We start from the raw sequence: 16,596 nt of genomic DNA, 5'->3' as shown, positions 1-16,596 counted from the left end.
TTTCTATCTTCAGGCCATACCACATCTTAGAATAAAAGCTCTATACATTTACCACCCCTCTATAAAAAGGACCTCAACAAAGCTTCCACATGTTCTAGTTTGAACATCCTAAGATACTTGATTCTCACTTCATCATCAGACTTAGTTTGTTCAAACAGAAAAGCTTCAATAGGTTTGCTGCATAGGACCTTGATTATTTTTTGTGGCCTTTCATTGGGTCTTCCCAGCTCAGCTATGATCCTTGGGAAGAGTAAGAGTCCAACACACAGGGACATGTTGGGTGAAGGAGCCTGGATTCTGTTCTGCTCCAGCCACAGCCACACCTTGGGCTGCTGTCTCCAGAGATCCAGCTACAGTGGTTACCATTCTTAATCCCAAGTCAGAAACAGCAAATTATAGTCTTTCAACATTTTCTATGTATTCTACATTTTCTCCAAAAGTCCACATCAAGTGCCTGAACCGAACTGTTTTTTGGAATTCCAGTTATCATTAGCCACTTAGGCAATAATTCCTTCTCCCAGGCAATGATATCAAAAGGCTCGAGAAACCAGAGGGCTAATCTGATGCATTACACCAGAAGGCGGTGCTTAGCTATTCTGACTTTTAGGAAACACTACGTAATCCCAGATTAAACGGTATTACCTACCTAGTGGGTGATTGCTCTTTCTACGGACTAGGTATTGCTTTTGACTTATATAGTTACCATTATGCTTTTGACATAGATTTGTTTCATGTTCAGACCATATCATCATTTCAATTTTTAAAACTGTAAGAAATCTTTTCTCGCAAAAATAGTTATTTTAAACATTATACTTCAATATAACTCTATAGAACTAAAAATATATTCTTCCTCAACCAGCAACTATGTGAAGAATAGCCAAGTAGCAACAGTACACTAGGATTCTAAAGAATTAGAAAATAAAACTTGCCTGATAACCACTTCATTTGTGTTGCTCAGTTCAACCACCAGTACAGATGGGGATGCCTCAGTTGGAATGATTAACGGAGGAATTGTTACAGTCTCCATAAAGGTATCAGCACTTTTGGTAATGTTTTCTTCCATCTGCAAATATTCTTGTTCAGTCACAGACTTGATATCATAATCTCCACATGCTTGCCCTGCATCCTTTAGGATTTTGTCAGTGGGTGGCGGAAGTTTAGCATACAGAATGGCCTTCTGGGGGTTTCCAGAAATGTAGTCTATGGTGCATACATCGGAAAGCGAGGCAAGATTTTTTAAGGCATCCTCGGGTAATTTCACTTTGTACATGTCCTCAAATGCCTTTGGGAGTGCGCTGGCCCAAAGACCACTTGAGTATTTCACCAGCAGCTCCTCAACTTTCTCTTTAAAGTCTCCTGGCATAACTGTTGGACACCCTTTGAGTGGTGGTATTTGTTTTGGAGCAGGTAGTGGGGATGTTGGCACTTTTTCAGCATTCAGTTCACTTCTCAAAAGCTGCTTTCTCTTAGCTGGATAAACAAGTAAATCTTGACCACCACTGTAAGGTTTTTCCACCTGAAAATTTTAAATAAAGCAAATGACAGATATTTTAACGGTAAACACAACCCGAGAGCACATTAATGCATTTTAAATTTGAGAGAAACACTTTTCAAATTTATGAAGAGAACACAAAATTGTACATTTTACTCTTCTCAATCACTAAGACTTAAATACACTGCCTTCACTTGCAAACATGATCATGCACCACATTTCAGTAACAAGCAGGGAAATGAAATAGTATGAATTTCCCATGTGAAGCACCTGACCTCCAATAACCCTAGGAAATCATGAGAGCTTCTGCCATGTATACCACCTAGTTTCTCTGACAAATAGTTTTGTCTCACCTAGTTTCTCTGACAAATACAAAGCAACAGCTTACAAAATTGACAGAATCTCACCTAGTTTCTCTGACAAATACAAAGCAACAGCTTACAAAATTGACAGAATACAAGGAGGAATGAAACCATGAAAAGGTATCAGAACTGTCAGGAATAAACCGCTAGGAAATATTCAGGCAAAACTGAGGTGCTGTCTCTCTTCCTCCTGCAGTATCCTGAGAAAACCCTCAGCTTTCCATTATGTAGGAAGGTCAGTCCAGAGGTAAGGTACATATTTTCCAACAACTACAGTAGAAAGTTAGCTAAAAGTGTTGTCCCTCTAATGAACAAGACTTAAGAATGCCCAGCAGTTGTATACCATCCAATTTCTAATTTTCTTCTCGTAACATTCCAGAGAGGCACGGCTTGATGGCATCTCCTAATATAAGAGAAGGAGGAAAAGAGAAACTGATGTATGGCACCATTTTTCCAAGTTCTAAGCCTTTCCACTTCTAGACCAGGGGTCAGCACACCACAGGCTGCAGCCCAATGCAGCGTGCCACCTGTTTTTCCATAGCCCATGAGCTAAGAATGATTTTTCTATTTTTAAATGGTTGAAAAAAAAAAAAGAATTACTTTGTGACACAAAAATGATATGAAGTTCCGTGTACATCAACAAAGTTTTATTGGCACCCAGCCATGCTCTATGTAGTGCGTATGGCTGCTTTTGCACCACAATGGCAGAGTCGAGTAGTTGTGCCAGACTATGGGTGACAGTCACATAGCTCTTGGCCTGAAAAACCTAAAATATTTATTACTTGGTCCTTCACAAAAAAAATTTCTCAACTTCTGATTAGACTGAAGTTAGTACTCATAGCCCTCTGAAATGCTTCTATTTTGTCAGATCCTATTCACCTATTCTTTAGCTGAAATTTAAGACCTTAGGAGGCTATCCAGACCACTAAGGTGATAATACAAGCTTACAAGAAGTACCCCCTTCCCCAAGAAGAATAGAATATTAAAGTTGCTGGGTGGGTAGCTTGTCAGTAAAGAACATTGACTTCACTTACTAATTTTCTATATAATGCTTAGGAAGAGAGAACATAAATACAGTTGACCCTGCTGACACCGTGTGACACTCCGGATGGTATTTATATGATATTCACAATTTGTGTCCTTAATGTTAAGGCTGGAAGCACAAACATTTGGGACACTCCTCATTTTGCTCTCAATGGTTAGCCCACCTCTCCAAAGACTCACATTTTAAAATCTGGAATCTTAAAATGCCTATCTTCACTGTGCTTTAAGACACTTAAGATACAAGGACACAGACTGGGTACCCAGAAAAGATTTGAGAAATATACTTTTTGAGAAAATGGAAAAATAAAACAGAATTCTATTTCTATGTGAGTTATTCACTTGTCATACAGAATCCCAGTTAGTAGCCTCTTCAATAAGTGGTGCTGGGAAAACTGGACAGCTACATGTAAAAGAATGAAATTAGAACACTCCCTAAAACCATACACAAAAATAAATTCAAAATGGATTAAAGACCTAAATGTAAGGCCAGACACTATAAAAAACTCTTAGAGGAAAACATAGGCAGAACACTCTATGACATAAATCACAGCAAGATCCTTTTTGACCCACCTCCCAGAGAAATGGAAATAAAAACAAAAATAAACAAATGGGACCTAATGAAACTTAAAAGCATTTGTACAGCAAAAGAAAACATAAACAAGATGAAAAGACAACCCTCAGAATGGGAGAAAATATTTGAAAATGAAGCAACTGACAAAGGATTAATCTCCAAAATTTACAAGCAACTCATGCAGCTCAATATCAAAAAAACAAAAAACCCAATCCAAAAATGGGCAGAGGACCTAAATAGACATTTCTCCAAAGAAGATATACAGAGGGCTAACAAACACATGAAAGGATGCTCAACATCACTAATCATTAGAGAAATGCAAATCAAAACTACAATGAGGTATCACCTCACATCGGGCAGAATAGCCATCATCAAAAAATCTACAAACAATAAATGCTGGAGAGGGTGTGGAGAAAAGGGAACCCTCTTGCACTGTTGGTGGGAATGTAAATTGATACAACCACTATGGAGGTTCTTTAAAAAACTAAAAATAGAACTGCCATACGACCCAGCAGTCCCACTACTGGGCATATACCCTGAGAAAACCATAATTCAAAAAGGGTCATTCATGTACCACAATGTTCATTGCAGCTCTATTTACAATAGCCAGGACATGGAAGCAACCTAAGTGTCCATCGACAGATGAATGAATAAAAAAGATGTGGCACATATATACAATGGAATATTACTCTGCCATACAAAGAAACGAAATTGAGTTATTTGTAGTGAGGTGGATGGACGTAGAGACTGTCATACAGAGTGAAGTAAGTCAGAAAGAGAAAAACAAATACCGCATGCTAACACATATATATATGGAAACTAAAAAAAATGGTTCTGAAGAACCTAGGGGCAGGATGGGAATAAAGGTGCGGATGTAGAGAATGGACTTGAGGACACAGGGAGGGGGAAGGGTAAGCTGGGACGAAGTGAGAGAGTGGTATGGACATATATACATACTGAATGTAAAATAGATAGCTAGTGGGAAACAGCCACACAGCACAGGGAGATCAGCTCGGTGCTTTGTGACCACCTAGAGGGGTGGGATAGGGAGGGTGCGAGGGAGACACAAGAGGGAGGAGATATGGGGATATATGTATATGTATAGCTGATTCACTTTGTTACAAAGCAGAAACTAATACACAATTGTAAAGCAATTATACTCCAATAAAGATGTTAAAAAAAACAAAAAAAGAATCCCAGTTAGTACAATTTTAGATTTAGACATGGCAGTCCTCCATACCCAAAGTCAGCTGAGCCTGCCGGGCCCATCTTAAAACCCTTCTTCAGTCTTCACCTAGCAACATCTTCTCAACTCTGCAACGTCTTCTCTGAAGTGGATGGCAGAGGCTAATTTCAATGGAATATAGTCCATCTTATTCATCTAAAATAACTCTCACAAGCCGCATGCCCTATCTGTCCACATGGCTTCTTCTAACCCAAAAGAGGACAACAGTTCTTCAGTTTAATGATCCTTTTCTTTCCAATAAGTTAACTGGGAATATGAGATACTTCAATGTTTGTTTACTAATCTCCCCCACTCTTCGCCCCAAAGCTTCCATTCCCACCTGTGCTTTAGATGCAATCAGGACCAATTACCTAACAATGTAATTGTCAAATCTGTCAAACCTCTGAACATGACCAGCACACTGAGTTCTTCTAACTAGGGATTACTATCTTTTTTTTTTTTTTTTTTGTGGTACGCGGGCCTCTCACTGTTGTGGCCTCTCCCGTTGCGGAGCACAGGCTCCGGACGTGCAGGGTCAGCGCCCATGGCTCAGGGGCCCAGCCGCTCCGCGGCATGTGGGATCCTCCCGGACCGGGTCACGAACTCGCATCCCCTGCATCGGCAGGCGGACTCTCAACCACTGCACCACCAGGGAAGCCGGGGATTACCATCTTAACAGAAGTTATGAATATTAGGTCCACTTGATGTGAATTTGGTCAGGACAAGAGGAGAATTCCCATTTTTCTGGCCTTTATTCCAGAATAATGCTTAAAGATCACCTGGAAGTAGTAAGCTTCCAGGGCTTTGTCTGGAGCATTTATATCAAGCTTTGCCAGTCAGCCTGTAAAGTAGATTTTTGACCAATAAGCCTGAGTTTATTCAAAGTACAAACAATGGCCAAATAATCATCTGAACTAGAAGGCAGGTTTGTTTCCTCAGTTTTATTTTCATTGTTTAAAGTAGATAACCTATCCCAGCCCCCAGCAATCCCCAAATGACTAGTTCCTTGAATTGTAGCCACTTTCCAATTTTTACTGGCTTCTTCTTGATCTCATAAGCCAGTTATGTGCCTAATTCCACTTTGTTCTCTAGTGATTTGGGCTCTTTAAATTCAACTTAGCATCTACTAAGATTAAACATACGCCTGACTTTAGGAACAGAACCTGACACTAACTGGAGTTGATTCAGATGTTCTTCAACATGTTAGACAACTATTCATGGATAATTTAGTGACATGGAATATATGCCTGGTCCACGTACGTCATTGGCCAATCTTTGGAGAATAGCTGAAGGGTTACTCCATTCAAATGAAAAGATCATGAAGCTCATATTGTTTAGAATTTAAAATATATGTAATTTAAGACAAATGTAATTTTTTTCAACTTAAACTCTTTGTTTTAAATTTTTCATGAAAGTGAAAATTTGCTTTTCTCAGGCATTCCAATGTGATCACCATCTGTCCTCCGCAACATGTGTCTTCTTTTTAATTTTCTGGTCAATGGGCTTAGAAACAACACCTATTGCTATATCTATTCCCAGCCTATGAGAATCTCCCCAAAGGCAAGAAAATGCTGGAATGTGGGTTACAGTATGGTGTCCACTCTTCACTGTGTTCTGGTACATCTGACCAGATTTACATGCTGTTCTCTTGTCTCATCCCCCAAAACAGAATAGCTGTCTTCTGGCCTTCATAAATGACCAAGGTAAGTCAATAGCTACTTGAAACATGGCTTTTATTATTTCCTTAGTGTGATAATCAGCTGCTAATTATTCCAGTTGGATCTTTCAGGAGGGTGCTTTTACAAATTCTATTGGGTTGGCCAAAAGGTTCGTTTGTTTTTTTCCATAAGATGGCTCTAGTAGCACTTAGTTGTTTTTAACTTCAGTTGAAACGATTTTGTTAGATTGTATTGTGACAGTCGTCATATCAGTGTGCATTAAAAAAAAGACTTATCAAAGCTTATGAATTTTTGTGTAGCCATTTTAATACTGAAGATGAAAGAAAAAAGCAACATTTTCCACATATCATGCTTTATTATTTCAAGAAAGGTAAAAACGCAACTGAAATGCAAAAATAAGGTTTGTGCAGTGAATGGGAGAAGGTGCTGTGACTGATCGAACATGTCAAAAGTGGTTTGCGGGGCTTCCCTGGTGGCTCAGTGGTTAAGAATCTGCCTGCCAATGCAGGGGACATGGGTTCAAACCCTGGTCTGGGAAGATCCCACATGCTGCGGAGCAACTATGCCCGTGCACCACAGCTACTGAGCCTGTGCTCTAGAGCCCGTGAGCCACAACTACTGAGGCCCACGTGCCTAGAGCCCGTCCTGCACAACAGGAGAAGCCACAACAGTGAGAAGCTCACGCACCGCAATGAAGAGTAGCCCCTACTCGCTGCAACTAGAGAAAGCTCGTGCGCAGCAATGAAGACCCAACACAGTCAAAAATAAATAAATAAATAAAATTTTAAAAGTGGTTTGAGAAGTTTTGTGCTGGAGGTTTCTCGCTGGACGATGCTCTATGGTCAGGTAGATCAGTTGAAGTTGATAGTGATCAAATCAAGACATTCATTGAGAATAATCAACGTTATACCATGTGGGAGATAGCCAACATACTCAAAATATCCAAATAAGCACTGAAAGTCATTTGCACTTTCTTGGTTATGTGAATCGCTTTGATGTTTGGGTTCCACATAAGTTAAGCGAAAAAAACCTTGACCATATTTCCACATTTGATTCTCTACTTAAACGTAATGAAAATGTTCTGTTTTTTAAAACAAATTGTGACGGGTGATGGAAAGTGGATATTGTACAATAATGTGGAACGGAAGAGATCATGGGGCAAGCGAAATGAGCCACCGCCAACCAAAGGCTGGTCTTCATCCAAAGAAGGTGATGTTGTGTATATGGTAGAATTGGCAGGGAGTCCTCTGTTATGAGCTCCTTCAGGAAAACCAAACGATTAATTCCAACAAGTACTGCTCCCAGTTAGACCAACTGAAACCAGCACTTGACAAAAGGCGTCCAGAATGAGTCAACAGAAAATGCATAATCTTCCATCAGGATAACGTGAGACCGCATGTTTCTTTGACGACCAGGCAAAAACTGTTACAGCTTGGCTGGGAAGTTCTGATTCATCCGCCGTATTCACGAGATATTACTGCACCTTCGGATTTCCATTTATTTAGGTCTTTACAAAATTTTCTTAATGGAAAAAATTTCAATTCCCTGGAAGACTGTAAAAGGCACCTGGAACAGTTCTTTGCTCAAAAAGATAAAAAATCTTGGGAAGATGGAATTATGAAGTTGCCTGAAAAATGGCAGAAAGTAGTGGGACAGAAGGGTGAGTACGTTGTTCAATAAAGTTCTTGGTGAAAATGAAAAATGTGTCTTTTATTTTTACTTAAAAACCGAAGGCACTTTTTGGCCAACCCAATAGTTCCTGTAGTCTAATTGATTCAGGTACATACCTGAGAAGGGGGTCAAAAGGCCTCCTGTTCTATAGGAGAAGACTCAGGATCATAATCCTGCCATTTTCTTCCATGCTTTCATTGTTTTGTGGCTCTTCAGTTTTGTGTTTGGTTTTGGATATTCACCCAAAAAATCGCCAGTCCAATGACTGGAAACTGGCATGACCTGGAACTCCATAGATTTACTATGTATGGTCCTTACCTCCACCTCCCAACAGCAGAGACAGAGGTAACCTAAAGGATTAACTCCTTACACCATGGAGTTCAAGCCATCTCCTCTGGCGATCATCAGAGATTCTAGTATCTAACATGCCTTACACCTTCTATTCCCACAAGTTCATTAATACTTAGCTTGATTTCTGCCTCATTTGGAATCACAACTTGAATGAGATACTTCTCTCACATCCCTCTGAGTTTTTGTAAGTTTGGAGTTGACAGATTAGGTTTGGTAGATGTGAGACTCAAGGACTTAAAACATCAACTTCTTCAGGAGCCCTGTAAATTCACACAAATAGAAGTCTTCATGCTATATGCCTAGAAATTGTCTTCTTAATTCTAAGAGGTCTTTACTTCTTCCTAATTTACCTGTGCTGTAAAGTTCTTGAAGCCAAACTCCTTTGAGTCTATGAAGGCTCACCTTCTAACTCTGCAGCATAGGTTGCTGAGGTAAACTTACTGTTTCTTATGGAATTAGAATTTTCTTTGGGATTCTGTAACAGAATTGGTATTGTCCAATTAAATCAAAAAGTTTCAAAGCAGTTGTATGGGTCTCATTCAGACACAGTTTTGTTTCCACTGGGTAGTAGTTGTGTTGAAGCTTTAAATTACATTCTAAATTTCATTTTATATGGTCACCACCCAATACCAACCTCAGACAGTATGGTAAAATCATGTTTACCTGGAGACCTGCCTTCCAGCACTCCAACTATTAGCAGTGGCTTGGAACTCAAAAACAAACCAATTAAAAAACTCAATTTCAGGGCTTCCCTGGTGGCGCAGTGGTTGAGAGTCCGCCTGCCGATGCAGGAGATGCCGGTTCGTGCCCCGGTCCGGGAGGATCCCACGTGCCGCGGAGCGGCTGGGCCTGTGGGCCATGGCCATTGAGCCTGCGCGTCTGGAGTCTGTGCTCCGCAACGGGAGAGGCCACAACAGTGAGAGGCCCACATACCGCAAAAAAAAAAAAAAAAAAAAACAAAACACTCAATTCAGCAGGCAGTAAAGACCTCTGGGTACCTAGCAACAACTACAACATCAAAGAGTCACGGACCAGAAGCTTGCACCCTATGATTAGCGAGTTCACAGAAAGAAAGACTGGTTGATGACCTTCTACAGAGCTCAGTCTTTTTGTGTTAATGCTGAGAAGTGCTGGGAAAGTTAGACAACTGAGAAAGAGATGAGGAAATGGTCCCCAATGGCCTGACTGGGCCACAGTGAAGACAAACTGATAGGTTCAGATCTGAAGCCTCTAAGGGTAGTGGGTGGGGCTTATACTGCACGCAGGATAATACACTGAGATGAGCTAACACCCAACTCAGCATTCCAGACCACCTACAACTGCCACCCTCTCTGCAGCGGTTCATGCTACGCCCAAGATTATTCAGAAAGGGTTATAATTTTTAGTTGCTTCTGTTTAAGAAAGTATAGGTGTTTGTGGCATATTCCACAGAGGTTTAATCAAAGGTAGAGGTAAAAAGTTCCTTGTAGATGGTACCCTGTCTGTTCACAAACCACCTATCCAGAGAAACTCTTTCTCCACCATCTTGGGTAAGTAGTTTTACAGACAGTATGTATTTCAAGGCGAATACTCTTTCACTCCCATCCCTTTCCTAGTAAGGACTTCGCACTGATGCTGACTACAACCATTTATGTTTGGATAAACTTCAAGCCATTTTCCTTTAGTGTGGCCCAAGGTTAGGCCCTTGTTCACAGGTCCCCTTCAGGAAGACATTATCCTGGTTAACTGTGTGCAGACCTTTTGGGCATGATCTTGGCTGGCAGCTGTGGCTTTCACTGTGCATTCTAAGCTAAGCTGGTACTAGATATGCTTCTCATTACCTTTGCGGGGAGCAGGATCTGCTCCTCTAGGATGGTAGAAATTCACTTCATCTAAGAGTTTTAGTTCCTTTATCCACTGCTCTTATTGTTCAATTTAAACTTTTGTTCTGCCCTCTTTAGCATTTCCTCTGTTTTCATTGAGATAGGCTCCTCTGTAGAGCTTGCTGGGTATGCCTCTGGTTTACCAGTGGGTTTTAACTTGCTTGCATTTAAGCTGGACTGTTCCTGGAAAAATAACAGCTGTTTTTTCCTATATACCTGTTATGTTTCTTTTTTCTTTTTTTTTTTTTTTTGGCCACACTGTGCGGCATGTGGGATCTTAGGTCCCCAACCAGGAATCAAACCCACGCCCCTGGCATTGGAAGCACAGAGTCTTAACCACCGGACCACCAGAGAAGTCCCCTATATACCTGTTATGTTTCTATACTGTACTGGCAGCTGTTTATAGTTGGTGTAACTTAATTCTAACAACCCTAAGAGATGGGAAGAAACAGTCACATTTTAGAGCATACTGAAGCCCAGATTTATATGCTGAAAGTAACACCACTAAGAAATGGCCAGGGCAAAAACCTAACTGCAAAGCCCAAACTCTTTCTATTGTACTATTGGGCCTTATGGGTAATTTCCTGTTTCAAGTTCCAGAACAGCAATGTCACATTACTCCCCTACTGCCCTATTCTGATTTCACCACAGTGCTCTTTTATCTTTCTCCTATTCAGATTGTCACTGAAATTGAATTTAAAAACTGTTCCAGGGCCTCCCTGGTGGCGCAGTGGTTAAGAGTCCGCCTGCCGATGCAGGGGATACGGGTTCGTGCCCCGGTCTGGGAGGATCCCATATGCCGCGGAGCGGCTGGGCCCGTGAGCCATGGCCGCTGGGCCTGCGCATCCGGAGCCTGTGCTCCGCAACGGGAGAGGCCACAACAGTGAGAGGCCCGCATACCGCAAAAAGAAAAAAGAAAAAAAAAAAAAAAACTGTTCCAATGTGTTCATTGCATATTTCTTTTTGTTGAGGAAAAGTGAGAAAGGAAATTGGATTCCAATTAGATATTATGGCTGTACTTTCAAGTCCTAGCTTTACTTCTCACTGCTGCTTCTGCTGGCATGGCTGCATAGACTGTATCAACACCACTAAGCCTGAGGATATATCACTGCTGTTTCACTTATGTTCACTTCCTTAGAAATTCTATTTGTTTTTAACCCAGAAATATCCAGGCTTTAAAAAAAGAGGCAATTCATTTTGCATGGGCTGACAGGTGCTTTATCTTATATAATTAATTACCACAAATTTAAGACAAATTCCTGAACATACAAAAATACAAACATATCTAAGTGGCAGAACTGCTGTTGCCTCTTTTGATATTACAGAAATTTATATATATATATATATATATATTTTTTTTTTTTTGGCAGTACGTGGGCCTCTCACTGCTGTGGCCTCTCCCGTTGCGGAGCACAGGCTCGGACGCGCAGGCTCAGCGGCCACGGCTCACGGGCCTAGCCGCTCCGCTGCATGTGGGATCTTCCCGGACCGGAACACGAACCCGTGTCCCCTGCATCGGCAGGCGGACTCTCAACCACTGCGCCACCAGGGAAGCCCCAGAAATTGCTATATTGACGCAATCCAGAACTTTAGGAATTTTTAAAAGTCTGAGGTATTAGAGGACTAAACGACTTAAAGCTCAGTGATTTCTAACGGACAGAAAAATGACATATAAAATACAGCCTAACAGTAAAACCTTTTTATAAAAGCATGAATAATTAGTGGCATTAGGTATTTTTTCTCATTTACAACATTTTATGTTCTCATTCACTAAATGTTATGTTCTGTAATTAAGGCCTGAGGTGCTTCCAGCTGAACTCAGAACGTTTCCCACTATCCTGAAGTTGCCTCCCAATGCTCCTATGCTAGGTCTTTGAGGCTACTGGCAGAAAGCCTTCTCAGCTGAGTGCATCTATTCCTGTCTGGCTCTAAACAAGCCACCCAGCTCTCCACACAGCTTCAGGTAAGGCACTAAAGACAGATATTCTGTCTCAGGTAGGAATGGAGACGTTTCTCCACCCATGTTTCAGAGTGGAGGATTTCAACAAAATCTCTGATGTTCAACAGTAATTGTCACAAGATTTGAAATTTTACTAGAAATTGAAGTCGGCCAGAGGCTCTGGATCCTGCGTGACCTCATGGCAGGGACCCGCTAAGTTTCCATCAAATTATGACTCTTTAATAAAGTGAATTGGCCCATTTGCCTCGAGTTTCTTTTTGAGCCACTCTCTTCTTATTGAATTTCTTACAATTTCCTGAAAAAGCCATGTTTTTCTGTCTCAGGCTTTGGCACAAGCTGTTTCTTTTGTCTGAGGTGCCTTTTCCCCAGCATTCCCACCTTTGTCTAACTTACTTCAACTCATCTCTCAGGTTTTAGTGTAACAGACACCTCCTCTGGGAAGCTTTTCTTGACTCATCAGACTACGTCGCATCCTCCTGTTTACATGTTTCCTTAGCACCCTGCATTTCTCCTTCATAACTATTGCAGGCTTGCCCTTATCTGCTCAATGTTTATTTTCCCTGTAAGTTCCATAAGGGCAAGGTCCAGGTCTGTCTTGTTTACTGTTATTCTTAGCACCCAGGTCAGTGGGTGGCTCACAGAAGCACTTTATAAATACTAGCCAAATACAACAATTAAGGAGAACATTATTAATAAAGCCACCACTTTAGAACAGCCAAGAGATGTTGCTATCCTTCTCCTAGGACTCAACGGCAATTCTTAGATGCCAGTATCCTTTCTCAAGGATACTGGTCAAGCCTGCCATCTTGGGCTCTTTGCCTTTTGAAGACAGCTTCTGCACAAGTTCCATTTCCCTCGAAAGTTGCCTAGGAACACTATGGAACTGGGTCACCATTGTTAATATGATTTTATATTCTCTTTAGCTTTCAAAACTCTCAGCCCACATTTTGTTGTCAGAGAGATCCAAAAGGTTAAGAACAGCAGATTCAAAGCATCCTTCTGCCTGCATCAAAATACCATCTAACAACCTTGTAAAGTGACTTATAGCATATAGCTGATTAAACCTTCATGAAGGTAAAATTTCAGACCTTTTATTTGGTCCCTTGAGCTGATGCTACCCATCCTATATTCAAATGGAAATGCTGCAAGTGATTATCTCTGGGAGGTAGGACGATGGGTGATTTTTATTTCTTTTATAACTTTATTTTTCAATATTTTTATATGGGACATTTTACATGACGGGGGAGAAAGCACTTTTTTTTTTTTAATAAATATGTACACTGCACTCAGATTTCTTCTTCAGTTACACAACAAGCCACATGGAGATACACATTACTAAGTCTTTCTTACCCTAAAATTTCTGCACTGTGTTCTAACCTGTCTGACCCTGTTTGCAGTAGAATCAGCCCTGGGCATGCTATCAGTGTTCCTGCTTTTCAACAAGATGAAAAGCAAGAAGTCAGAAGAAAGGGAAAATAACCATGGTGTAACTGTTTAAAACTGCCTAAAAATAAACATGGTGTAACAGTTTGAAACTGTTTACCAGTAGGCTGTTAAAAAAAGAAAATCAGAGCTATTAAAAAAACAGTTTTGAAAAATATCAACAGATGTCATTAAAACTGGCAGTTTTTGTCATCCTAGACACAATGCTTCACTAAGTAAATTCTCATACCTGACAATTGATAGTGATTGCACCTAAACAGTCCTACTCAAAATTGAGAGAACCAGCATGGAGATAAGAAAGATATATTACATTTCTGCTTCACATTCCACCCTCACTGCCTGGACAGAAAATAATCATGCAACATAGATGCATTTGAGCAACTAAAAAATTAAAAATCAGTCGTTTTAGCACCTGAAATTTAGTAGGAAACCACCCATTTTAGATAAAGTTTTAACATCAAAGAGATAGGTACTCTCTCTCCTGCAGTCCTAGCAAGATAAATCTTGAGGCTTTGCAGATATGTAGAGTAGCGAGGATGAAAATTTCCCCCCAAAAGTCATAAATTAAGCTACACAAATACTAGTAATTATCATGCAGTGTAAAACAAAGTGACCAGAAATATAACACATTAAGAAGAATCTGTGAAGTTAATTTAAAATTCTTTTACTCTAAAGATAATTTCTCTATCGAAGCTTAATAGTGAGTTTTATGTGTATATTCACAATAAAAGGGCTTAAAGTTCATTGAAGACATAAGTTCATGAATGTCTATGGATTTAAAAAATAAAAGAACCATATGCATTCCAAAAAGGAGCTCCAGGCCCTGAACCTTCAAATCAAGCAGCGTGGTGAAACCTCAAAAGTCCCGTTCAAGATTATGGAAACCTAAGGGGGTCCTCAAATGCTGCTAAACCTTCATCCAGTGAGAATATTCTTTTCAGAAAGGAGTAAAAATGAATGAATTGAATAGCAACCTTAGGAATTCCCACTACAAGAATAAACCCCATATTCAACATAAATCAGGGATAACATTCTTATGATCATTCTTGACTTTATAGGTAGGGAAACAGCCATAATTCCAGAGTTTGACATTTCTTCTTGTTTTCCCACTTCACACTGTATGTATATTCATCAGCACATCACATTGCCCTAAGGTGGTCTTAGCCCCTAAAGCAGTGCATGGTACCTCCAGGTGCAGAGTGAATGATGTAAGAACAAATAAGACAGATGGATGGATGGATGGATGACTCTTGACTGGAAAGCCCATGGGACTGGAGTGGGTGTCAGTGCCCTGGAGGAAGACGTGGTTATAAAAATACATGCTGTCTTTAGGCCAGGTGCTTATAAGAGAGAGTGGCCCACACTCTGCCCAACAGGGCTGGGGGCCAAAATATATATTAAGTTAAAGAAATGAAAGCCCTCTATCAAGCAATAATTGTCATGCATATTCAATTCTATAAGCTTAGAAGCACCAAGTAACCGCTAGTTTAAAAGTTATTTTGTTGAATATATTCTATGTAAATAAAAACATTAAGAAACATCTAAAAATTAGTTATTTTGTTTTAAGAATCTAGTTGTCTCTATCTCTGGATGAACTAAAAGATTTCTAATAAACTACTCTGATCCATCGTTTTATTATACTAGATTCTCAAGTAGGAACAGGCATGGAAATAGATGTCAGCTCACTTTTCAATATTTTTCTCCAAAGAAATTTGTGAATAGTTTAAATCTGAACACTGTATTAATTTTTTTAGATGTATTCTATAAATAATTAGCCAAAATAACTAAAATTTGTTCAGCTGAATGTCTTTAAAAATGCTCAGGAACGGGCCTCCCTGGTGGCGCAGTGGTTGAGAGTCCGCCTGCCGATGCAGGGGATACGGGTTCGTGCCCCGATCTGGGAGGATCCCATATGCCGCGGAGCGGCTGGGCCCGTGAGCCATGGCCGCTGGGCCTGCGCATCCGGAGCCTGTGCTCCGCAACGGGAGAGGCCACGACAGTGAGAGGCCCGCGTACCACAAAAAAAAAAAAAAAAAAAACAAAAAAAAAATGCTCAGGAACAAGAATATAAAATTTGAGGCTCACAAAAAACATTCTATTACCAGTTAAGTTCAAGTTATTAAAATGACAAAGCCAACAGTATCTATTGGTAACAGTTCAATACAAAATGGTATATATATTATCACATATTAAATGCATTTAAAAATAACTTAAAATCTATAAAAACAGCAATTACAACACACACAGACCTTAGCCGTGACATATTCCTCCTATAAATAAGAACCAGTATGTGTTAATCTTAGTCATAAAGATTAATGAAGCAATATTATGTAAAGAGCTTCGTGCTCCCCAAATAAAAGGTGATATTACTAACAACTCAAAATCTGAAAGTGGGGCAGGGAGGAGGCATCAGGAGGGAGGAATAAGAAGAAACATACCGTGCAAATATGAGGCCAGTGTTCAAATTGTTGTAAAATTCCTTGATTAAGTTCTTCTTTATATAATTCTTTGTAAAAATGTGGAAGCTTAGATATCCAAATGCCATTGTTATGCTTGTTTAGTATTTCCTTTATGCGGTTTTGAACCTCATCCATTTTATAAGTGTAAGAGGCAGGAGGCGTGACATTTGGTTTTTCAACAGCCTGATTTAAATTATCTTTAAATTAAAAAATATGATAGAATTAACCAGAATGCTTAACATTTTAGATTATCCCCATTACCTAGTATTTGTGTCTTCAGGCTTTGTTATACTTCAGGCTTGTGGGGGTTAAGGGACTTTCAAAGAGAGCAGGATTAGGAGAGCAGGACCATGACAATTTCATTCTAAGTTTTAACCCTGAAATAACCAGGAAGGTCAACAGCCACTCAGAGAGGGAATCTAGACCCTTTATTTTCCAAGGATACGTCAGAGTTTAATTTAAACTCATAAAGAATAA

At 40.0% G+C, this 16,596-nt stretch overlaps 1 protein-coding gene across 1 annotated transcript in view; it reads right to left on the bottom strand.

Annotated features, from left to right (window-relative positions):
• The window catches only part of TDRD7 (tudor domain containing 7), a 93,154-nt gene that overhangs the window by 30,307 nt on the left and 46,251 nt on the right, over nucleotides 1-16,596 (bottom strand). Inside the window, exons 6-7 of the mRNA XM_060101784.1 lie at nucleotides 16,099-16,316; nucleotides 930-1,516 (exon numbers count right to left, since the gene is read on the bottom strand). Coding sequence (XP_059957767.1) covers nucleotides 930-1,516; nucleotides 16,099-16,316 — 805 coding nt within the window. The remainder of the gene's footprint in view (nucleotides 1-929; nucleotides 1,517-16,098; nucleotides 16,317-16,596) is intronic.

The sequence above is a fragment of the Mesoplodon densirostris genome, chromosome 6 (genome assembly GCF_025265405.1).
Source record: "Mesoplodon densirostris isolate mMesDen1 chromosome 6, mMesDen1 primary haplotype, whole genome shotgun sequence".
NCBI lineage: Eukaryota > Metazoa > Chordata > Mammalia > Artiodactyla > Ziphiidae > Mesoplodon > Mesoplodon densirostris.
Note: the sequence above shows the minus strand (reverse complement) of the source record. Positions and strands in the feature narration are given on the sequence as shown.